This window comes from Suricata suricatta, chromosome 4 (assembly GCF_006229205.1).
Source record: "Suricata suricatta isolate VVHF042 chromosome 4, meerkat_22Aug2017_6uvM2_HiC, whole genome shotgun sequence".
NCBI lineage: Eukaryota > Metazoa > Chordata > Mammalia > Carnivora > Herpestidae > Suricata > Suricata suricatta.
This window is the reverse complement of record NC_043703.1, coordinates 12,149,663-12,174,808: the sequence shown is the minus strand read 5'-3', so window position 1 is coordinate 12,174,808 and position 25,146 is coordinate 12,149,663. Positions and strand designations below refer to the sequence as shown.

The window sequence follows — 25,146 nt, the reverse complement described above, 5'->3', positions numbered from 1 at the left end:
ACAGCACCAACATCCGTCCGGATGCCGTCGGCAGAACTCCGCACCTTCAGCCATCACATCAATCAGTAACACCCTTGGGGTCTTACCGCTTAAATTTTTCTTAGATCCACCCACTTTCCCCAACTCTGCTTTTGCACTCCTGGTCCAGAATGCCATCCTCTCTTGCCCGCACAACTTCTGAGGTTAGCCTGCATCACTCCGGCCCTCTACCTGTGCCCACACTGCCAGATCAGTCTTGTTATGGTGCACATCTGATTGCATCCGCCCTGTGCCTACGTCTTTCATGTTGCTCTCAGGAGAAGGATGAAGAATCTCAACATGGCTTCCGGGGAGTTGGAGCCCTTCCTGACCCACCAGCGCTGCTCTGCAGCTGTCCCCTTGCACCTCCGGCCCCTGGACAAAGGTTTTATGTGTGCGTCTCCATGTGTTCTTCTGTTCCCCTTCAGATCTCCACACGACATCATCTTCAGGGACGTGTTCCCTCCACAGTGTCCTGTTCGTATCAGGTCTCCGGTCCCCCTCCCCCCATGTCTGGTCAGACCTCCCTGTCCCAGACTCTGGGAGCCCTCCGCCCCTCCCTCCATTCGCTTTGGGCCAGGCACTTCTTGACTTTTGTCAGAGTGGGGTGCTTTTCCTGTCGCTTCCTCTTTAGACCATAAGCTCCGGGAAGCAGGAGAGCAGGAGGCGCTGCGAAATACAGAAATGAGAATTTTATTATAAAATCTTACTGATCGGGGGCGCCTGGGTGGCTCAGTCAGTTGAGCATCCCGCCTCTCAGTTTTCGCTCAGGTCATGATCGCCTGATTTGTGAGTTCGAGCCCCATGCAGGGCTCTGCACTGACACTGTGGAGCCTGCTTGGAATTTTCTCTTTATCCCCTTCTCTCTGCCCCTTCCTTGCTTGTGTGTGCACGTGCGTTCTCTCCCTATCTCTTTCTCAAAAATAGTTTTTAAAAATTAAAAATCTTATTGATTTGAAAAGGTGATGGGAGAAGAATAACCCAAATAAGTAGAAACTAAAAATGTTCAGTTTTTGCATTATAAGAATTCTTACTTAAATTCAATTTAAGGTTAATTTGGATAATTGGAGAAAGGCAGAAGACCGGAAATCACCCATCTTCCAATCTCCCAAACACATTTTCCCACATACTTAAATATTCACCAAGAACTTAATTTTTAATGCCTGCATGATAATGTGTTCTATAAATGTAGACCTATTTATTTATTGTTATTGTAAAATTTTTCATTGGTAGGAATGCTAATCACAACATTTTTATTTTACAAAAATCTTTGTGCATAAATGTATGATTTACCAAAGCTGCATTGCTGGATGAAAGAGTATGTATAGGAGCTGTTTTTTTAGGCTTTAGATAGTTATTCCTTAATTAGTCTCCAGAAACATACCAATTCATGTATTTGCCAATAGAGGTAAGACAGTGCCTGTTTCCCGCTGTCTTTGCTAAATCTGGGAATTATAAAATACAAATATGTGCATACACAGAGGCATAGCTAGATGCAAATTTAATGGGTGGAAATGGTACTTGATTATTCAGATTTGCGTGCAAATCCCTCCTGAATTTGCACATTTCCCCATTAGCCATTGTTCTTTGTTTCTTCTGTCAATTACCTGTTATTCTTTGCATAGTTTGGGGGTGTTCAGTGTTTCTTATTGTAAATCCTCTTTATATCAGGCACATGAACCTGCTCTTGTCATATATCCAAATATGAGCTCCAGTAGAGCCCTTTTCAGATGACCAAGAACTTAGAGAAAAGCATGTGTGAAATGGGATAATGTGGGTAACTTACGTTTTATCAATAAGGGCAGCTGGTTTTTCTCTTTTAATCTTTCCCCCAAAACTGCACATGTGCGAAGAGGCTGGACTTTGAAGCTGGATAGACCTAGTTTCAGTCCTGCCTCTGCCAGCCTGGGACAAATTATTGGTACCTACAAGTCTCACGTGACTGGCTCTCTTGGGCAACAGGAATCCTTCTGACCTTGTTTTAACAGGTAGAGAATGGGGCACCTGGGTGGCTCAGTTGGTTGAGCGGCCGACTTCGGTTCACGTCATGATCTGCGGTCTGCGAGTCTGAGCCACAGGTCGGGCTCTGTGCTGACAGCTCAGAGCCTGGAGCCTGCTTCAGATTCTGTGTCTCCCTCTCTCTCTGCCCCTCCCCTGCTCACACACTCACTCCTTCTCTCTCTCTCTCTCTCTCTCTCTCTCTCTCTCTCTCTCAAAAATAAATAAGCATTAAAACAATTAAAAAAGAAAAAAAGGTAAAGGCTTATGGAGAATGCCCGGCACAGAGGTAGTATTCTAAACATGTTCATTCCCATCCCTCAGACACGTGCTGTTCTGTAAATGCGTACATGTACACATACTTCATTTCATTGAGGAGAATGCATACTTCACCCAGCTTGTAGCCAGACATGCAATCATACACCCGTGTTTGCTGAGTAGCGGGTTCTGATAGTACAGTGCAAATGACAGGAGACACATTCTTAGTTAACCATTTGAGTCTGGGAGAGATTTTAACTTGGAAGCTCAGGCATAATGTCCGCAAATTTGGACCTGTGCTGTAAAAGCAGTCGACGATGTAAGATACACCGCCCTGCAGAAAATAGACACAGACAGCCTCGAATCCTCAGAAGTATTTTAAACAGCTCCAAGTCAAGCCTCCAAATACTTGCATTCTTTCATTGAGAATTTGTCTCAATCTGTTTTTTCCTTTGTAGGTGTGGCTGGATCTCTTAAAACCTATTGTCAAGCAGATTAGAAGTAAGTATATACCGTGTGTGTAACGGTAATGTTGAATGTAAAGCCAGACATTTTCCTCCTCTAGATGTCGTTTGCCTTGTGGCATCCAGCACTGGTGATGCAGATTCTTTTTTTTTTACCTCCATGATTTCCTTTCATTCACGAATTCACGTGCCATTAAAATGTCTCTTCTGCAATTTTAATATTTAACAATTTGGCAATCAGAACCTTGCTTGCAAAATCAGATCTCATTTTGATTAGCAACTAAAGTATGCTGTTAATTCCCAGATTAATTGAGCTTGCCTGGTCTCTGCCCGTGGTTGTTAATGTCACTTTTGAAGGGGAAGGTGGAGCCGCGGATTCATAGAATCGGTGTTAGGTTTTCTGTCCAGCCTCTTCAAAGCCTGTGAAATCAGAGTGCCGGTGTTGCTTGGAAAAATAGTGCCCAAAAGTGTGTATGTATGTGTGTGTGTGTCTGAATGGCAGGCAGGACTGAACGGAATCTGGTTTGCATTTACACCGTGTTTTGGATAAGATTAAGAAGGATTTAGGGAAGGAGTGAGGGAAGAAAGCTTGCTTTCTCTCTCCCTTCTCATTGTGCCTCAGGACCATTCCCCACCTCTCTGCTTGGAAGTCAAGCTCAGAGCGAGACAAGTCATCCCAAATGCTCCTTCCCTGCAGCCACAGCCCTGGCAAAAGTCTGAGGATAGTAATGAAGTTGCATTGCATTAGTTGAGCTCCAAGCTCCCCACTACCTTGCTGGGATTGTTTTAATGTCTGATTAAGAAACCCCACTGGGCTGCTTCTAGCAATTTTGTGGGTGTGCTGAATAGGCACACAGTGTCTGGATGGCCCTTGTGCCTTTGAAAGTGATGTTGAGCTTCTGTCATTTAAATTAAGCAATTATTGATGCTGAAAATGCAACTGCCATTGTTTGTTTAACATTTACCTGAGTGGCTGGCCAGGGACCTGAGACCTGAACATGCTGGGGACAGGGGTGGGACACATCGCTGAGAGAAGCCCCCAGGCCTGCTGGGCGGAGGCAGCGCAGCATCCAGAATGATGACTGTGTCCCTGCATTGCCTCCTGGGAAATGCTAACTGTGACAGGGTGTCTTTTAGCCCGTTGCCAAATGCAGACAGAAGACCGTGTCTTGTCACTGCTGGGTCCACACTGAGGATTCTCCTTCCATCTCCATGTGCTGTGACTAGATGTGTGAGACCTAGCTGTCACTGCTCATGGAGGGGGGGGTAGCACCTTCCTATTTCCAGGCTTTCTATGGATCTGGATCTGCATAGCCTCATGGATCCTCGTGGAGAGACCGCGTGGCATTTCCTGTCCTTTCCCTTTTGCTATTGTCACTTTATGATCTAGAGTGGACAGGCAGGACTTTCTATTAATTGTTAGAGTGAGTGGTCGGGGGAAGGGGGCCCAATGTCTCTGGGCTTCGTTATTTCTGTGCCTTGTTTTCCCCCCTCATTTTGGATATATTGCCTGCATCTTCATCTTCTGTTGCTTTGGGTTTTTTTTTTTTCCCTAAACTTAAATATGTGATCATAGCAATGATAACACGACATCTATGTCTTGTGACAGCAAAAGGTGGAGCAAAAAGGTATTTTCTGCTTTTATACAACTGCTGTTAACATTTGGATTTCATTATACAGCCTTATATTTCGTAGAACAAAGACTCCCTGCTGTCATTCCAAATGCTAGAACCCGTAAGACTGCTCTTTCTAATATGGAGCCTAAATATAAATATAGTGTATGTATGGATCTGTGATATGTATCAAATTTGATTCATACCTCATAACAAGCTCTGACTCCGGTTACAGATTATCATGATCTATTTGATGTTTTAATTCAGACAGATGACCTATCTCATTGATCTCCCACCCACCCCAGATCTTCCTGATTTTTCCTGAACGCCTATGTAAGGTGGTTCACGAGACACACGTAAGGGCTGTGGCCGACCGACGTGGGGTCACGGCTTGTTTATGTTTTCTCTCCGGAGCTCGGGAGCCCCTGACACACAGATGCCCATACGTATTTGATGAGCACGGTGGAAGGTGTACCTTCTAGATCATTTAAAGTACCAAATTGTATAACAGATGTATACCTTCATTATTTCCTTGTTATCTAAAGTCCATATTTTGACGGAAAAAGCCAATTAGATAAATTTTTGAAGACGAACGCCTGTTTTTAAAATCTGGGTACAGTTTAAGTCTTTGGAGAAAAAAATTAATGCCTGAAAGAAAGAGTCTTGTCTAAGCATTATTCTATAAGGGCTTTCTGTCCACCTGCAATATGGAAGTTCGGACTAGGAACTGAACCACCTTGTTCAGTGAGCTGGACGTCAGCAGGCAGACTCTTGGCGGCTTGGAATGAGATCCATTATTTAATGTACAATGTACCTCTTAAAGTCTTTTCCTTTCATTGCGTTTGAGACCATTCAAACATGCTTTACTGTTCTTCCCCCCTTTTAGGGCCAAAGCATGTTGTTGTGAAGTTTGTGGTGAAATTCTTTCCACCTGACCATACGCAACTCCAAGAAGAACTCACAAGGTTAGTGGTTTAGCAGCGTGTTACTTATTGCCACAGGGTGCCGAGGAGAAGGGAAAGTTACTGTTCTCGGCGTTTACCTGCGCCACATCTGCTCTGTGCTCCCAGCGGGGCGGACCAACATGGGAGAAAGAACGTACCATGTTTTCCTTGAATCCTGGGATTCTGCAAAGCTGTGTCCTGAATTGGTCTAACCTCTTGCTGTCATAGTTTCCTTCTTATATTGGTTACATCACAAGACAGTTTGGGGAAGTCAGACCCCGTGAAAGCAAGATGTTAATTTTGTTTTTCTCTGTTGATGCCATGGGTGGATGGATATGAGCTGAAGATCGACTTCTTTGAAAGTTGACCCAAGTGGGAGAAGTGTGAGCATGGAGTCAGGCCTGCCCTTGGTCCCTGTGAGAACGGCCAGTTCACTTGTCCCTCTGTGCCTCTGCTAATTCCCGCGTCACCACCACCACGCTGGCTGCTTGGCCACGGTTATTTTGAGGATAAGCAGTAGGAGACATAAAGTGGCGGGAGCCAGCAGGGAAGCTCTGAATGATGACCATCATCACCCTCACCAGTCCTCATTTTCTAATCTGCGCCAGACGCACGCATGCTGAAGGCGAACAGAGTCTGGTGGGAACACGTGAAGACATAATGCCTCCCGTTCAGGAGTGCTCTCTCTAGTCTGACCAGCCGAGTCCCGCCACCCACGGCTTGCAATCCTGTAGCTGACTAGACCATCACAGAGATGTCACATCCTTCCCCTCCCCCTGGGTACAGAGCACAGGATCTTGGATACTGTGGGTGGTTGACCGTCATTTAGCAAAGGGATGATGACGTAAAGTCAGCAGTCCACTTCTGACATGGACGCTGTGTGCAAGCATGGCTCTGGGCACCGGGCCCATAGTGGGGAGAGGACCAGCCTGACTCGCAGGGCAGCTGACAAAATGATGAAGCAAAAAGGATCAGATCCTAGCAAGAGGTGATCGAAGGTAGGGAGGTAGGGGGTAGCTAATAGAAGGAGGAGGATGTGATACAAGGTGACACGGTGACCACTTGCGATGGGTCAGTCCGGGTGGGAATCTGTCCCTCCTTTTTGGAGGAAGAGCTTTCCAGATGGAAGGAACAGCTGGGCAGTGCCCGAGGCAGGAGCAAGTTCCAGATGTTGCAATACAGTTGACCTCGAACAACAGCTTTACACTGCGTGCATTCACTTATATGCAGATTTTTTATACAAATACAGCACAGGACTGCAAATGTATTTTGTCTTCCTTGGTGTTTTCTTCATCACCTTTCTTTTCTTTATTGTAAGAATATAGCGTATAGTACATATAACTTACAAAATACGTGTTAATCGTGTTTATTGTTGGCAAGCCTTCTAGTCAACGGTAGTTACGTTTTGGGAAGTCAGAAGGTACCCACAGATTTTTGACTGTGTGGGGGGGTTGGAGCCCTCATCTCTGTGATGTTCAAGGCTCAGCTATACCTAAGAGAAGGCTGGCACAGCAGGAACGGAGGGCAAAGTGCCGTGAGGTAGGACAGAGGCCGGATGGTTCGTGCAGTTGAAAGTCTAGCTGCGTGTGGGTGCTGGGGACAGTGACAGCTTGGAATCCAGTGAGGAGGCATTGCTGTTGTCCACGCGCAGTGGTGGCAGCAAAGGAGGTGGCAGGCGTGGCAGTGGAGAGAGGTGACTGCAGATGCTGGACTGTGCGCTGGAGATGGGGTCCATGCGTCTTGGTGACGGGCTGGTGGTGGAGGCTGAGGGGACGGAGGGAGGCTGTGATTTGACTTAAGCAGCTGCTGGCCATTTTGGCGATACCTAAAATGGGGAAGGGCGAAGGGAAGGAGGGGATGACGGCAGGCTGGAGAGTCAGGAGTTCGGTTCTGCTGGCTCATGTCTGAGCTGCCCCGCAATGTCTGGAAGGGTACTGGGGACACGAATGTGGAGTTCCAGAAAGAAGCGAGAGTTGTGACTCTTCCCGTGGCTTTGAGTTTTCTGGATGAGCTGCTCATTGTTTCCCTCTACTTGATCCTCAAATCGATGAAGTGGCCAGGAGTTGCAGGCCTTTTTGGCAGCATGCACAGTGGACTAGAACAGTTCGCACAGAGGAGACACAGCTGGGCTGCTGCGCCAGGATGCACAAGACAGGCCAGTGACAGCGGGGTCTTCTGTGGTGTCATTGCTGAGGCTACTGAGTCTCTTTTTCTGGGCCAGGTTTCTTCTTGTTGGAATGGGCATTGCTTGAAGCTCAGACTATTGACATAAATCTAAAGGTCAGGAGCCTGCCTTTGCCTCCTGCACGTCACTGGACCTCCGTCCTGCTTGTGAAGTTGGCATAAATCCTTTTGTTCCCCGTCCCCATTTCACTTTGCTTTGAGTTTTGCACCTTTTCAATTCTTATGAATCATGATCTCCAGAGGCTTGTAGTTTTCTTTTGTAATGTATGTGCAGTCATTTATTTTTGAGAGAGAGAGAGAGCATGAGCAGGGGAGGGGCAGAGAGAGAGGGAGACACGGAATCTGAAGCAGGCTCCAGGATCTGAGCTGTCAGCACAGAGCCCCATGTGGGGCTCAAACTCATGAACTGAGAGATCCTGACCTGAGCTGAAGTTGGACCCTTAACGGACTGAGCCACCCAGGTGCCCCATGGCTTGCGACCATTCTGGTTTTTCTTCTAAAATTCCATACAACTTGTGACCATCGAGCCACATGCCCCCCGGGATGTCGCCGACCACTCTGTGGAATCTGTGAGTTCCTCAGTGAACACGGGCTCAGCTGGATGGAGCAGCTTTGGGACTGTGTGGTCTTTGTTTTCTGGTTCAGGTGTTAACTGACATTTTAAAAATCTTTTCCGAGAAGAGAATCCTTTTGGTACAAGGGCGAGTGAAATTGATATGAAACTTAGAAGCTCCGGGTGGCTTTTGACTTTGTCACGAGGAGTGGTGGGAGGGGGACCTTCCACATCCAGTGTGTTGCCTCCCTCATTCTCACGTTCCTGTGTAAGCAGAAATTGAAAGATGTGACCCTTGAGGTTCCAGCACTTTCCTGTAGCAGATGGGGAGTGGTGGTGGGGGTGGGGGTGAGAGCTAGGAGAAGCTCTGTGTGGACAGCACTTTGGGCAAGGGACGTGGGGACAAGAGCAGGACAGAGGCGGGTCTGCAGTTCAGCAGGCTATAAGGGACTCTAGCTCTCCAGTTAATTCAGCTGTTTCTCACACATAGCTTTCAGCTTCCCAGGTGTGTACTAAGCAAATTGAATTGCACTTTGCTGTTAACCCGGAAGCCGAATTCCTTTCTATTTATCGGACTGCGCTTTCAGCGGCCATTGTGTCCTATTGCTGCCAGGGGCCCAGGCTTCTAGAAGGAGAGAGAACCACAATGACTCAGAGGCATGGGTTTGAAACGTCTAGGGGAGGGGTCTTCGGAAGAGGACTCACCAGGTTCTGTCATGGCCGAGTTCCGGGTCACTCTCACTGGGCTGTAGGGCTGTGGCACACTTTGACCTGGGCCCGCGGTCTCCCGTAGGATCCCAGTTCTCCTTGGCACTGCCCTTCATGGGGGCGGAGAGACCCCTGAGAGCCTGCAGTGTTCCTCTCCAAGGCCTGGGTGCGCCCTCGGGCTGGCAGAGAACTTGTCAGTTACTTTCCACTGAATAAGACTAGACTCAGTCCTCCAAGATGAAACCAATCAAAATAGACCCATTTAAAGCAAGGCATCAGCTTGGTGTGATCTGTAACCTTGGCCATCCCTGGAAGCCAGAAGCCCTCTTCATTAGCCAGGGCACCGTCAGCCCCTTCTCCTGACACCCACGCTTCTGCCAGGGACTGACTCTGCTTTGAGCGCTTTGCGCTGTGAGCATTCGCTCCTTTAATTGCATTTAGTGCCTGCTGAGTTCAACCTGGCCTTTAGTCCCCGGGTGTTTGATGGGGATTGTTTGCCTTTGTAATAGGAAAGGGGTTGCTGGATCTCCAAAGTTAGCATGGCAGCCAGCTTACTCCAGATTCATAGCTGTCATTAGGAAGTCAACAGTCAGTCCCCAGGAAGAACCTTCTCGTATTACAGGGGCCTCTGGACAGGGAGACTCCGCGTGGTTAGGGAGTGACAGGTTCGCCGCAGTCTTCAGAGCGGCACTCGCCCTGTGCCTAAATGTGTGAGCTTTCAGAACCCTGCTGACTCGTAGGCGAGGTGAGCCATCAGCCGAGGTCCCCAGAGCCTGTCAGACTCTGACCATTGATCGAACCTGAGTGTTTCTCCTCGGACACAAGACCCTGTGTTTGAACTAGTAGATGGTAAAATATTCACAGTGTGATGCTTTTATGCCCTCCACTTTTTAAAAAATTAACCAGATAGAAGATTAAAGCCTATAGCTCCAGGAAGTGTTCAGCTCAAAAAGTACTACCCCCTGCCTAATCCAGAAAGATGGCTTCTATGGCCTTTTCCTTCATAAGCCCGTATGTTGATGTTTTGGTTCTTTTATATTCTCTGCCTTTCTTCCCTTTGACTTTCCAGAGACAGAGAACATGAGAGCAAGAATAACTATCAGGGGGCTGGGTAAAGGCCAGCTGTTATCAGTGAGTGGATCTGTGGGTGTTTTCTATTTTGGGTTTTTGGGGGGCTGGTTACAGAATTGCCTCTGTAGTTTTTTAGGTTTTTTTTTTTTAATTTTTTTATTTCTTAGTAATGGAATTTCTTAAGTAACTTAAAGATAATTTATTTCTTTATTTTTAAATGTTTATTTTTGAGAGAGACAGAACCAAGTTGGGAAGGGGCAGAGAAAGAGGGAGACACAGAATCGCAAGCAGGCTCCAGGCTCTAAGCTGATGCGGGGCTTGAACTCGTGGACCATGAGATCATGACCTGAGCCAAAGTCAGATGCTTTACTGACTAAGCCATCCAAGCACCCCTTTTTCTTTCTTTCTTTCTTTTTTTTTTTTTTCCCAACTTAAGTAAGCTCTATACCCAACATGGAGTTTGAACTCATGACCGGAAGTCAAGAGTACCACTCTCCACCAGCTGATCCAGCCAGGCGCCCCTAGTTTTTCTATTACAGGAGAAAACTTGCTAACATTTATCGAATGTTTTTATTCTAGTCACTGTGCTTTCCATGTATTACTTCATTTAATTTTTAGAGAACCCTCTGTGGTTGGTCTTATAAGAAGCCTCCTTTTCTTAAAATTAAAAATAACCTTTCATTTTTATAAAAGTAGCAAATGTACAGTATGCAAAGTTAGAACATACAGATGAACAAGTATAAGAAGATAAAACACTGAATCCCTGTCCCCCAGGGGTGATCATTATTAATACACTACTGTGATATACTTTGATTATTTTCTACGCATATAAATGTACTTTTCATCTAATACCTTGGCTGTACTCAAATTTATCCCATAAATGTCATTTGTATCTGCTCATGTAAAGTAAGATTCGTAGGGTGCCTGGGTGGCTCAGTTGGTTAAACATCTGACTTTGGCTCAGGCCATGATCTCACAGTTCATGAGTTCGAATCCCAGGCTCACTGCTATCAGCACAGAGCCCACTTTGGATCCTGTGTGTCCATCTCTCTCTCTGCTTCTGCAACTCTCATGTACTCTATCTCTCTCTCAAAAATAAATGTTAGGAACAACTGGGTGGCTGAGTCAGTTACACATCCAACTAAGGTTCAGGTCATGGTCTCATGGTGTGTAGTTCAAGCCCTGCATCAGGCTCTATTCTGATAGCTTGAGGCCTGAAGACACTCTTGTCTTTCCAATTCCATTGACAAAAAAAGCTCTCTGTAACCATTATAAGCTATTGTTATTATCTGAGCCTTCAAGTTATTTTTTAGTATATTTGGTCTGTGAAAAAAATTGTAATGTTTGTTTTGCCCTGCAAAAATTATAGAGAGAGTGGTAAGATACAGTCTTGGGTTTTTATTTTTATTGCTATTATTATTATTTTTTGCAGTTTATTTTGAGAGAGAGAGAAAGAGTAAGCAGGGGAGGGGCAGTGAGAGAGGGAGCAAGAGAATCCCGAGTAGGCTCCATGCTGTCAGCACAGAGCCCAACGTGGGGCTCAAACTTGCAAACTGTGAGATCATGACCTGAGCCAACACTACGAGTTGGAGGCTTAGCTGACTGAGCCACCCAGGCCGTCTTAGGTTTTTACATGGAGAGATACAGCCATAGAACAACATGTGTTACTCACTGTGTGAAAGATTGCGGCGTGTCTCCTGGTCCTTTCCAGGAGGTAGGAGTATTCACCCCACAGCCAGCGCAGACTTTCTCTTCCTTGGTTGGTATTCCTTTCTCTATCCGTGACAGTGTGGATGAGCTGCCAGAATGAGCCTGACTTTGACACCAAACCTCCAGCCCTCGTCACGTGGCACCAGCTCTAGGTGTGTGACACGTCCTCTGTGTTTGCGTTCGCAGGTACCTGTTTGCGCTGCAGGTGAAGCAGGACCTGGCTCAAGGCCGGCTGACGTGCAATGACACCAGCGCGGCCCTCTTGATCTCACACATCGTACAATGTAAGTTCTGATGATTTCTTTCGTGTTGGAAATAACAGTGATCTGGTCGACAGGGGAAAATAATCACATCCACTAAAAATAGAAATTACGTCTTTGTGTTATTTTGCTATTAGCATGACTGCCCGTGGATTGCAAACAATACTCCTAAAACATCACTTACTAGGTGTAGCTCCCAAACACTGGCCTGTGAATTCTGTGTCCTTTGCAAGGACTAGGATGCTCTTGTTTGTATCTCTGTTGATGCAGAGGAGAAACTTGGACAGATGGAGGCCAAGTAAACGAAACCTTTTTGGTCCTGTTCTTGGATTTAACATTCATTATTGAGTATGGTACATTAGCCTTCAGACATAAAGCTGTCAAAGATGACACTTCTTGTCTTCTGGTCTCCCATGTGCAGTAAACCCCAAGACGCATGAAGCTGGCCCGAAACCTAGTGATGCTTGAAACTAGACATCTTTCTTTCTTAATCTAGGCAAAGGATCAATTAGGTTGTACTTGTTCTAAAGCATATTGACAACCCAGCTGGGCATTTTTTTCCCTTCTTGGTCAAGGCAGGAGTTACTTGAAATGGAATATACACATTATGTTTCAGGAAGACGATTATGCCACATATATTAGCACTGGTATGAAAAAAATTGTGCTGTCATATATCATTTTACAATTTCCATTGTATCCAAAGTAGTCCCTTATAACCAGCCCATTCAGGTAACTGCCCAGTTAACATGATTTCCAAAGGTTCATAGGAAGTGTTAACTCCTAGTGTCAATACATTACTTAGCCTCACAGGATCAGGTGTTTCTAGAGATCATGCTTATCTTATTTTCTGTTTATGGGCCTTACTGAAGACCTACTGGACACAGGAAGTAATGTTATTGACTTGCCGTGGTGGCAGGAAGCTAGAGTGAGCGATTCTTCCACTGGTCCAGCTATACTCAGATGAATCAGTGCTCTTTTGTGCAAATATTCTTGGTGCTTATGATTTATAGCAACATGTGGGCCACATCCTGCACAATGGATGGAGGTGTATTGCCCAAAGTGTGATGGGCTGCTTCACATGACAAAATGAAAGGGACATGTCATAGCAACCATTCACTGGCTTTTACTAACAACAGCTGGGCTCCGGTCATTAGGCTACTTTTTATTAAGCTTGTTACGGAGTCCATATGATTCAAAGAAAACAACTTGCTGCCCCAGAGGTGTTAAATCAGTATAAACTGGGCTGGAGCTAGTGTTGTTAAGGTACAATTACTACCTTAAAGGTCTTTCCTTTAGATTTCCAGATCACAGCAATTTGGCGACTATGTAGAGGTTATTTGAGATAAAAAGGGGCCTCCTATTCCTTCTAGATGAAAAATTATAAGAAGCTGCCATCTGACCAGTCATTTCTGGCACCAGGGCTATAAGAAACTTCAGAACTTTAATTGTTTTATTTTCCCAAATTGCATTATGTATGTTTACACCTGGTTACCGTCGGCTTTTCTCTACATGGTAAAGCATCTGGGATTTGTGGTAGTATTTGTTATCTATAAGGGTTTCAAAGTTGATTTTTTTTAAGTCCCCAAATGTGGGGCTTACTTAGAAGTCATAAGGTCATGGTCTACATATCTAGAATTGACTGCCTAGAACAGAAGTGGTCCTAGTTGTTGTTGGGGGCGGGGAACAAATCAGGAACATGGATGGATAAAGATGGATAATGCTGAAGTTTTCATTTCACTTGGTAGAGACGAGAGTGGAGACCAGCCTCTTATGTTGGCACATTGTTAATGCCATCCCCACAGGGTACCTTCTGGCATCCAGCCCCTAGGATACCCACAGGCAGGGACCGCTTTGTCTGCTGCTGTCTGGTTTGTTAGCCGGAGAATGCTGCCCTGGGAATGTAATGGACTGTGAAGTATTAATTGTATGTGGCTGGGTTTTTTCTCTCTGTTTCTTGGTAGCCGAGATTGGGGATTTCGATGAAGCATCAGACAGAGAGCATTTAGCAAAAAACAAGTACATACCTCAGCAAGATGCGCTAGAAGACAAAATCGTGGAGTATCATCATAACCACATGTAAGTCCCACTGGTCACCTCATTCCCTTGAGCTGTTTCTCTCTGTCCTTCCAGCATAGGCGGGTGTAGACACACACACACACACGTGCGCGCGCATGCACACACACACGCATACATAACTGTTGGGAAGAAATATACAAGGTGTGAGGGAAAAGAGCACAGAGTTGATGGGGGCCATTGTTCCTCACCTTGAATTCTGACATGCAGGTTCCCTGCTCAAGACCCAAGCTCTAAGATCCTTACTTGATTTCCTGTGCTACTGGGGTAGGTCTGGAATTGAGGATACCCATGCTGTGGAATTAAAGGGAGACCGTAAGACCAGTTAACAGGAAATCCGGAAGGGGACATGGTAAACTAGGGCCAAAGTAGGAATGTCACAGAAATCTAGCACCTTTGTATCCTCTTCACTTCCATTTTGTTTTGATCAGTAAAAAATTTTCAAAAGATGCTCCGTGCCTATCATTTTTGATGCTGTTTCTAAGGTGGGTACTTGAGCCCCAGTTGGTAGTATGCCAGTGTTGCCTTGAACTTCGCTTACAAGTTAGGCCCATTGTAAGCGACTAAAAACGTGTTTGAACATGATGGTGTTTTGCTTTTATATGACCTTAAAGGAAACTCTTTGAGACTCCGAAAAAACAACTGGGCAACCGTGAGACAGACTTTTGGGTGTCGTGTGACACAGGCAATAGAGCTTTTGTCCTCGCTGCTCGACTTTGGGTTGCAGTGAATGGGAGGCTGGGTGTCCTCTGATCAGGTAGCTCCATTGTTGGGGATGAAATGCCTTTTTATTTCCCAAGAAAAGTTGCCGAATCTCAAATTAATAGACAGGGGCAATTCACATCACCTGGCCTCTCTCTTTAATTTTTGTTTTGTCAGTGGACAGACCCCAGCGGAATCAGATTTCCAGCTTCTGGAGATTGCCCGTAGGCTGGAGATGTATGGGATCCGGTTGCACCCGGCTAAGGACAGGGAAGGCACGAAGATCAACCTGGCCGTGGCCAACACGGGGATTCTCGTGTTTCAGGTAAGAGCCTTCAGAGCGCAGCTCAGTTCCCCGGTGATGGAGAGATAAGAGTTGGCCCTTCACTTCTGACTGCAGGTTGGGTGGGCTGAGTTAAGACCTCTGATGGTTAATTTTAGTGAACGGGGAGAAACTAACCTCATCTTAGGGCTTCCATTTCTTTCTAGGCCCTCAGCTTCCAGATTCTATTTCATTTGCACTGGCTCTGGCTGAGGGACGCACAGTTAAAGATGTGCTCGTGTTTACTGACGTTGTAGGACCACGGGAATCTCTGTCAGCAGACCTGTGCTCAAAACACAGCATCACAGAGTCAGGATTTCAGACCTCCCAAAGTCAACAGTTTCTTCACACTGCCACATGATGCTGATGTGGTGCCCCCTCTCTTTTTTAACCGGTTGAGATTTTTTTTTTAAACCAAATTTAGGGATTTTAAAACCTAATTTAGGTTTCACCCAAGTCAGCTTATTTGTGACTTGAGATATACATAACTTGGGACGCCTGCGTGGCTCAGTCAGTTAAGCGTCTGGCTTCGGCTCAGGTCATGATCTCGCAGTTCGTGGGTTCGAGCCCTGCATCAGGCTCTGTGCTGGCGGCTAGCTCAGAGTCTGGAGCTTGTTTAAGATTCTGTGTCTCTCTCTCTCTCTAACCCTCCCCTGCTCATACTGTCTCTCTCTGTCTCTCAAAAATAAATAAAAAGCATAAAAAATTTTTTAAAAAATGAGATATACATAACTTGCAAAGGGTAATGTGTACTTTTAAGATACAGCAGTTTTATAAATTTCTAAAAGGTAGGTAGTATAGTAATTTTGCAGCAAAACACTGCACTTGAATTCTTACCTGTGTTTTACTTAAGGACATAATTCTCTGTACTCTGAAATGTGTACTCACTTTTTTTATTTTTTAATACTTTTAAAAATGTTTGTTTATTCTTGAGAGAGAGAGCATGAGTGGGGGAGGGGCAGAGAGAATGAGAAAAAGAGAGAGGGAGGGAGGGAGGGAAGGAGGCACAGAATCTGAAGCAGACTCCAGGCTCCGAACTGTCAGCACAGAGCCTGACGCGGGGCTCAAACTCATGAACGGTGAGATCATAACCTCACCTGGAGTCCGAAGCTTAACCGACTGAGCCACCCAGGCGCCCCGTGAAATGTGTGCTCTCTTGATCGAATTGCTGTTGTATTCTTCTACTGATCAGTGCTGCTTTTGGTTTCTTAACAGCTTCACTGAGGTGTTATTTACATAGAATACAATGTTCATATTTAATGGGTACAGTTTCATAAGTTCTTATATATATAAATCCTGAAGCCATCAATGAAATCAAGACAGTGAATGTATTTGTCACCCCTAAAAGTGTCCTCAATGCTTTTCTTTTAAACAAAGCAAGTGATCTGTGCTTTGGTTTCATAGGGGTATGGAGACCTAGGGCGATCTTCACCAGTTTTGAAGGTATAGATATGTACACAATCTAAAACATTTTGGTTTATATTTGGCTTTGGTTGCTAAGAGCCTGGAGCCTGCTTCAGTTTCTGTCTCCCTCTCTCTCTCTGCACCTCCCCGATTCATGCTCTTTTTCTCTCTTGTCTCAATAATAAACATAAAAAAAAATTTTTTTTTAAGGGGCTGGTGCCTGGGTGGCTCAATCAGTTAACTGTCTGACTTTGGCTCAGGCCATGATCTCACGGTTTGTGGGTTCAAGCCCCGTGTCAGGCGCTGTGCTGGCAGCTCAGAGCCTGGAGCGTGCTTCAGTTGCTGTGTCTCCCTCTCTCTCTGCCCCTCCCCCATTCATGCTCTGTTTTTGTCTCAATAATAAATAAGTATCAAAAAATTATATTTGGCTTTGGTTATATTTTGGTTATATTTTCCCTTCATATTTTACCAAAATAGCCCCAGTGCTTCTCCGCTCCTGTATCAGATGTTTACAACAGACACTGATTATCACAGGATCCTGTCCCTGGAGGAGTCGAGGTTGGGTTTCATATGGGAGAGTAAGAAGGGAAGGTTGGAAGCAGTGTACGTATTTGAGAAGGTGACTGCTCTTAATAGTTTTTGACCTGCCAAGATAACCTAGGAGTACTTGATGAGAGAAATGACAATAAACAAATGTAAAACTTTCAGTCCTACCGTTAAATTTTTAAATCAGAACCCGTAGACATTTTTTTAAATCATAGATGGGAGAAAAGAAGTGCCTCACAGTTGAATTAATGTGCTTCGATGATGTTGGATACAATCTAAATATTGAGAACCGCAGAGTAATTTAATAATCATGTACAAAGGCTGTATCTTGGAATTCATCTTCTCGCCAGTGCCTAATTGCTTCATTCTTACCAATTTAAATAAATGGTCCTGGTGTTCCAGCAGCTCAGGAGGAATTCTGATTGTAGTTGAGATGACAGGACAGATGGGAGCTGGTATCTGGCTGCTTTCCTCTTGCTTTTCCATCATCCTGTCCCTCCACACCCGACTTTCAGAGACAAGGATGTTCGAGTCCTTCACAGAGACTGTTCTTGGGTCTCGAAGACACACCGCAGGCCAGACTCACTTCCCCATCCTGCTCCTGCTGACGGGAGCCAGACCTGCGGTGTCGCTTTTATGGAACCTAACAACGTTGCTGGATAAGGCACATGCTGGGGAGCCTCATTCTGCCACACAAACTGTGTGATTTGGGGCACATTAAAATAAACCATGTAGCAGTTTCCGCATCTGCGAAAGAGAGATAATAAACCCATCTCACTGGGTTTGCTATCAGGTTTGATAAGATAAAGTCTGTAAAGTCCTTCTCCACCCCCCCCCCCACTCGGAAAGTGATGGGCACTAATTAGTGTGGTTGCCATGGTTTTTATTGTTATTTATCTTCCGTTTTATCCTTCCTTTGGCCAGCTTCTTTCCCTGGAGGCAAACTTAGTTTGAATACCGAAGCATATAATTAGTGAAAAATAATGTTCCAAGAACAGGAATTGTCCGCAGCCGCAGATCCTAGCAAATTCTCTAGCAAAAAGCCTTCTTACCGAGCAGGCCAACAGCAGGTCCCTGACGCCTGGCTCACTGGCCAATACCTTTCTTCTCAGGGTTTCACCAAGATCAATGCCTTCAACTGGGCGAAGGTGCGCAAGCTGAGCTTCAAGAGGAAGCGCTTTCTCATCAAGCTCCGCCCCGACGCGAATGTAAGTGGATGGCGGAGGGGGATCTGCAGGTGTCTTGAGGGTCTGTACCGAGTCTCATGCCCAGACACGCTGTCACCTGGGTAGACACGGGGAGGGTAAAGAATGTTCAGCCCCTCCCAACACACCCATGCATTTGCTGGGGCTCCAGCCTCCAGGCCATCCCTTCGAGACCCCGTTCAGCAACCACAGTATTCGGGGCATACAAGCATATAGCTGTCCCCAGCCCTCTGACAGCACATTCTCGCAAGCTAAGCAGGTCCATCCCATTTTCTGGAGAAACCCTGAAGAGGTCACTCCCCCCAGTTCTGGGTCAGAGGAGGAGCGCCTCCTTCCCCTGCCAGAAATGGCCAGTGGCAGGGACAGATGCTTCTTCCCTGGGGTCCCCAACCAGAAAGAAGGAGAGTTTTGTTCCCATGGAAAAAAGGATGACAAATGGCAGTCTAACCTTATCGTTCAGCTACAGAATAGATTAAATCAGCGTTTATGGCCTGACCTAGGAAGCAACCACCCATTCTAAGTTATTTTCTATGGGAAAACGCTTTTGGAGTTCCAAAACGCTACTTGCAAATGCAGAATTGCCTCAGCTTGTTTGGAAGTTGGGTCTGCCCAGAACGGTGAGATCCCCCCAAAATAATTGGAATTGCTGGGAACCGTTAAGGGCTGTAGCAACTCCCGTTTATATAACAGACCACCTCACAGGGACAGCATTCACCCTGGGGACCCAGAATTACACTATCCCCTTTCCAGAATCAAAGGGCGTGATTTTTTTCAGACTTGAGTGAAACTTTTGTGTTCCAGAAAAAAGAATTCATTTCCTGTGTGGTCCGTGGGGCCAGCTGGAGGTTTGAACCATATGCTGCTTGACAGAGAAAAGACTGAAGACCAATATGCAAAGTTGGCATGAGCCATGAGGGAGAAAACAGAAGAGTGTGTTTCAGTTATTTTGAGGAGGCAAAATAGGAATTTCAGGAATTTTAGATTTTTTTTTAAAGAAGGAAATATAGGGGGGCTCAGTCGGTTGAACGTTCCCACTCTTGGTTTCAGCTCAGGTCGTGATCTGGTTTATGGGATGGAGCCCCGCATCGGGCTCTGCATGTGCTTGGGATTCTCTCTCTCACTCTCTCTCTGTCTCTCCCCAGCTTGTGCTCAGTATTCATCTCTCTCAAAGTAAATTAAAAAAACTTAAAAAAGAAGGAAATATAAGCCACATAAACAAAATTTGGGTATGAATCTGTCACAAGAAATGTCAGGAGTTCACCCCTCTTTTCTGTTTGCTCCTCTAAGGAGTTCTGTGAGGGGAAAGTGGTTGAGTGATGACACTATGTTGTCGTGAGGAACGACTCTATTTTACTAGCTGTGTGAATTTGTGGTCATGCAATAATAAAACGCACAACTGAAGTTTTATTGGACCTACTTCTCTTCTGGCCCTTTTCTCACCTGTCAACCTAATGTCTGTGGGTCCCAGGGGGAAAAAAAGTGATATTTTCTCTTTTTAGAGCTCGTACCAGGATACCTTGGAATTTCTAATGGCCAGTCGGGATTTTTGCAAGTCGTTCTGGAAAATCTGTGTTGAACATCATGCCTTTTTTAGACTTTTTGAAGAGCCCAAACCAAAGCCAAAGCCCGTTCTCTTTAGTCGAGGGTCTTCCTTCCGGTTCAGGTAAGGCTTCCCCTGCACACCTGTCGCGTCTGCCATGGGACCATCCGTCCCGAGGCTGCCCTTGTCCTGCTCCCTGGCGCTGCCGCTGTACAGCGAGGAGAGAGGTGGAAAGGTGGCCTCCGGGAGCTCTTGCTGATGGGGTGACTCCCGGTGTCCCCTCGCTGGGTTCTCCTCAAACCTTGGCCAAGAGGCCGCTGACCCCGCCCCAGTAAGCTCCAAACAGGACCCTCTGATTCAGAAAGGATTTCCTTCCTCTGGAGAAGCAAGTGTCTTGTTAACATTTGGTGTTGCCTTCTGGAATGTTGTGTACACTTGCCCAGGGTTGCGTCACTTTCTCCTCTTTTAGCAAACACTGGAGGGTCTGCTGCATGTCAAATCCTGTTCTAGGCACTGGGGGACACAGTGAGCAAAATTATCCTTGTGTCCTCGGGGCATATAGACTCTTCCTTGGAATGGTGGCTTAATAATCAAACAGAATTATAAGGGAAATGCCAAGAAATGGGATGGACACACGTTTTTCTTAGAGAAACACAAGTTTCTCCTAGAACTGCATTTATTCCCAGCTAGCGGAGAAAGCCCACCTCTCTCCCAGCTACGGAAGGAGGGGAGGGAGAGACGGGGTGTTGTGTGTGTTTAAATGAGAACCCCTGCCATCTCCTCCCCTTCCCTCTTGTCTTCCCTTTAGCGGTCGGACTCAGAAGCAGGTTCTCGACTATGTTAAAGAAGGAGGACATAAGAAAGTGCAGTTTGAAAGGTAAGAGAAACTTCGATGCTACTTGGACTTGACAAGAGTCATCCTCCCCTGGTGACAGTGCTTTGCTCCTAAATCTCTCTTCACCCCGGACTCATGAATTACCGAATTCCTGCTTCACAGTCAACCTGGGCCAATTTAGTGTTAGGATGGCTGAAGGCTGGGGCACTTCCTCGAGGGTGAGATGAGATGTGAACAGACAGGAGGGCCAGGTGAGGAAGAGAGGAAACCAGGAGAGGGCGGGAGGGATGAAGGACAGGAGATTGCAGCAGAGACAAAGCACGGTAAAACCTTAATCCCCTCTTGGGGAGCCTGGTGGGTCCGTCACTTAAGTGTCCGACCTTAGCTCAGGTCATGATCTCACGATCCATGAGTTCGAGCCTCACGGCAAGCTCTTTGCTGACAGCTCAGAGCCTGGAGCCTGCTTTGGATTCTCTCTCTTTCTCTCTCTCTCTCTCTCTTTCTGCCCCTCCCCACTCATGCTCTGTCTCTCTCTCTCAAAAATGAATTAACGTTAAAAAAAAAAACCCTTAATCTTCTCTTTGTCCTTAAGTATCTTGGGATTTGAATTGCAAGTATTTGTATAAACTTTTAAATTAAATACAGCTTGGATGAAAAGAAGCAGGGTTTATTGCTGCTGTTAGCTAATGCTTACACCCCCTGCTATGTTCCTCGCACTTTGCATGCAGTAACTCAGAGTCTTCATAACAGCTCCCTGAGGGCGGTGCTCTCCTAGTCCCTTTTCTAAAATGTTTATTTTTGAGAGAGAGAAAGTGTGTGAACAGGGGAGAGGCAGAGAGAGACAGAAAATCCCAAGCAGGCTCCAGAGTGTCAGTGCACAGCCCCATGCAGGGCTCGAACTCACAAACCATGAGATCATGACCTGAGCCGACACCAAGGGTCAGAAGCTTAACCGCCTGAGCCACCCAGGCCCCACTGTCCTGGTCCCTTTATAAAGAGGGAAACATTGCAGCTCAAAGAACTCAGGTCCCAGAGCTGACAAGTGCCCCCTGGTCAACCAGCAGCGAGGCCCCCTGAGTGGAGAAGGCTCTGCTGTCCAGAGAGGGGAGAAGCAGAGAATCCAGAGATTAGGATAAAGGGTAAAAGGCTGGAGCTGTGCTGCACTGAGGGCTGTTTGGTGCATGTGCATTATTTAAAAACATTTTTCTTTTATGTGTATATGTATATAGATTTTTACATTTTATTTATTTTTGAGAGACAGAGACAGAGTGTGAACAGGGGAGGGGCAAAGAGAGAAAGAGACACAGAATCCAATGCAAGCTCCAGGCCCTGAGCTGTCAGCACAGAGCACAACACGGGGCTCGAACCCACGAACTCTGAGATCGTGACCTGAGCTGAAGTCAGATGCTCAACCAACTGAGACACCGAGGAACCCCTCTTTTTTATATTTTAATACATCTTAAAATTACAGTACAGTACAGAGGACACAGCAAACGTCCATATTTTTTCTGTTTCTGGGTTTTTTTTTTCCCCTTCTTGTATGTAATTACTATTGGGACTGACATGGCTAAAATCCCCTTAACCAACAGCCGCCTTTGTTATTTCCCTTTTCCCCTTCCCAGAGGCAACAACTGCCAATGTCTGCTCTCTCTCTTTCTGAAAAATAAATATTAAAAAAATTAAAGAGGAATACTCAGGATTTCTCTGAGGTGTACTTTTTAATTGATTTAACTAGTATCACACTGTACATAATCCTGCACCTGTTTTAATTTTTTTTAATGTTTATTTTTGAGAGAGACCGACCACGAGCGGGAGAGTGGCAGAGAGCGAACATGAGCCGGGGAGGGGCAGAGAGAGAGGGAGACACGGAATCCAAAACAGGGCCAGGCTCTGAGCTGTCAGCACAGAGCCCAACGCAGGGCTCGAACTCACAAGCTGTGAGATCATGACCCGAGCCGACCTCGGATGCTTAACCAAACTGAGCCCCCCAGCATCCTGCTTTTCAAACCCTGCCCTGATTTGGAGATCTGTGCTGGTGTTCTTCCATATTGTGAAAGTATTTCATTTTATTTATCTGATTGTTGATAAACATTCACATTGCTTGGTATTTTGTTTCACTTCGGCTGAAACAAACTTGCCGCTGTGACCACCCTTGTGTATTTGGAGTATTTTGAAGTAAAGCTGGATGCTATTAGCATTTAATCCCTCGGTGTTTATAGTTTCATCATTTGAGTGCCTGAGAAGTTTCTAGGGCCTGTTCACTGAGGAAGAGGAGGGCACTGACAGACATGGGACGGGAACGGATAATGGAGAGTGCTAGTGGCATCAGAGCTAGGTCCCTGGCTCTGTACGTTCATTCTGTACGTACGTCTGTACGTTCATTCACGGGGCAGTCCTTCTCTGAACTCAACCCTTGGGAAAGAGTTAGCTGATGAGTAGTCGTTGCCTCTCTTACGGAGCTGATCTAGAAAACCATTTCCCAGAATACATGAATTGCTTTCATATTGTCAGACCTGAACTTGGGATTCAGAGCGTACTCGGGCCCCAGCCACCTCTCCCTCCCTCCCTTTCCTATAACTAGAAGGGTAACGCTCAGTGCCTAGCGTTCCTGACCAGCTGTGCCACTTGACCAGGAGCCGAGGATTGCTGAGAATGTTTTCAAGGTTTTAAGTAAGCCCTGAACCCTGTAGGTACTGAGAAATGGATGACTCAGGGAGCATCCGTACACACCCCGTTAGGTGTCTGCATCTTGAGGAAGGGCAGAAGACTGTTACTTTTCACTGAAGAGGGCACTTTACCTAACTTTGGCTATCTTATGTGATTTCTCCCAGGAAACATAGCAAGATCCAGTCCATCAGAAGCCTTGCCACACAGCCTACAGAGCCGAATTCAGAAGTGCCAAGACAGGTCAGTAATGCTGATCAACTATTATGACTGTGTTTTGTTGTTTTGTTTTGTTATTTTACCAGACTTTCTCTGCTGAGTACTGTGTTTTATAGTATGCTTCTGAGTTATCTGCCCTTCACCGTTGGGGTTTCTTTTTGTAGAATAAAGTTTAGTTGTGCGCCTGGCTTTGAGCAAACACAGGCTCTGTGGTCTGGGCTCAGCAGGCTCTGGAGGGTATCCTTTTTCAGCCGACTTGTCCTCCATCCCATGCTTTTGCTGGAACAAGTTTGCCCTGTTGGTCCTAACCCAGCTTAGGAGTAGAACCACCCATGGGAGTCCCCAGAGAGGAGCTCAGTGCCAGCAAAATGGGTGTGGAGAGATTGGGACTTCCTTTGCACCTGATGGGGGTACCTCCCGTTTTTAGGGCCAACTGTCAGATCTCTTTATTGGCACAGGACTGGGTGGTGAGTTCCCAGGGCTCCTGTTACAGGGCAATGACCACAACTGGCAACAAGAGACATTTATCACTCTTGCCCCGAGGGTGATGAGAGCTCGTTTTCTCTCGAATTGGCCTCCGCATGTGTTTTCAGGGTTTTCTCTACAAGAGAATAAGAACTTTGTTGGGGCAGAACATGAAGATTTCCTTTGTGCCCCTAAAAATAGAGCACCTAACCTGCCCACTCCTCCCTTAGAAGTATAAACAAAGACGCTTTTTGTCATTTGTCTGGAATCCGTGTCAACTTGCCTTTCGGGGATCCACGTTGTGTGTTCTTCCTCTCCCCGCCCAACCAGCCCTGGGGGTTGCAAGAACTCTGTGGCTCCGCGGAAACTGGAGCCCCGGTATGAGACCGTGGGTCCTAGAGAGCAGAGGCCGTGGCCCACTTGGGCTGCTGGGGACCCTGCATGGTCAGAGAACTTTCTGGATGCTGACCAAACGCCGTCGGGAGTGCTGCTCACTGGCGGTGTTCCGCTGGAGCCCTGCGGAGGGCAGCCCCTCGGGCCCCCTGGTGGTAAAGTAGACTCTGGCAGCCCCGCCCCTCCAGCTGCGGTGTAACCCTCCCCCTTTCTCGCTCCGCCCCGCGCAGGCGCAGCAGAGTGCCAGCCTTCCGCCCGGAGAAGGCGCGGAGCCCGCCGGAGGCGCGAGCGGCCAGCAGGCAGCGGAGCAGAGCGCTTCGGCTGAAGAGCGCCAGAGCCCCGCGCCGCCCAAGAGCCCCGCGGGCGGCGGGAAGGCGGACGGAGCCCCGCGGGCGCCGGCCGACGAAGAGGAGGAGGTCGTTAAGGATAGGACCCAGCAGAGTAAAGCTCAGCCCCCGCAGCCGAGCACAGGTCCAGCATCCAGGGCTGCCAGAGGCAGCAGCACTTCCATTCCTTTCATTGACTGCAGTGACGTAGATAGCGAATCCGACCTGCTCAGGGAGCAAGCGTCCCAGTCCCAGTCCCAAACAAATGACAATTATGAGGGTGATTTGACCAGTGGGGTTTATCTGCTGTCCGGGGACGAGAGGCGGATAGAGGCTAGGCGCCGGGCCTCCCCTCCCTCCGCGAAGTCCTCCCGGCCTGCTTCCAGAGTGTCCGTCGATGATGACTCAGCCGACCTAACCTTTGATGTGAGTGGGAGCCCCAGGCTCCCGAGACATAGCTCCCTGATAGATGAGCTGTTCAGGGGCTCGGGCGGTCGCAGTCCCCTGGCCACCCCTCGGTCTCCCAGTAGCAGACGGTCGAGTCCAAGTAGGAGTTGGGACAGGACTGGGTCTCAAGGTTATGTTTCCGAAAATGGGCATGACCCAAGAGAGGAGAGTGTGGGAGAAGATCCTCTCCCACGCCAGGGTCCACCTTATGAAAACTCTTCCCC

The 25,146-nt window shown here is 46.8% G+C and overlaps 1 protein-coding gene across 2 annotated transcripts in view; it reads left to right on the top strand.

Moving 5' to 3' along the window:
* FARP1 (FERM, ARH/RhoGEF and pleckstrin domain protein 1) overlaps positions 1-25,146 on the top strand; it is a 230,288-nt gene that overhangs the window by 150,197 nt on the left and 54,945 nt on the right. For both annotated transcript variants that reach the window (XM_029936510.1, XM_029936509.1), the window contains exons 4-13: positions 2,733-2,775; positions 5,238-5,316; positions 11,708-11,805; positions 13,743-13,857; positions 14,734-14,881; positions 17,941-18,036; positions 19,533-19,696; positions 20,382-20,450; positions 23,240-23,315; positions 24,380-24,620. In XM_029936510.1, coding sequence (XP_029792370.1) covers positions 2,733-2,775; positions 5,238-5,316; positions 11,708-11,805; positions 13,743-13,857; positions 14,734-14,881; positions 17,941-18,036; positions 19,533-19,696; positions 20,382-20,450; positions 23,240-23,315; positions 24,380-24,620 — 1,129 coding nt within the window. The remainder of the gene's footprint in view (positions 1-2,732; positions 2,776-5,237; positions 5,317-11,707; positions 11,806-13,742; positions 13,858-14,733; positions 14,882-17,940; positions 18,037-19,532; positions 19,697-20,381; positions 20,451-23,239; positions 23,316-24,379; positions 24,621-25,146) is intronic.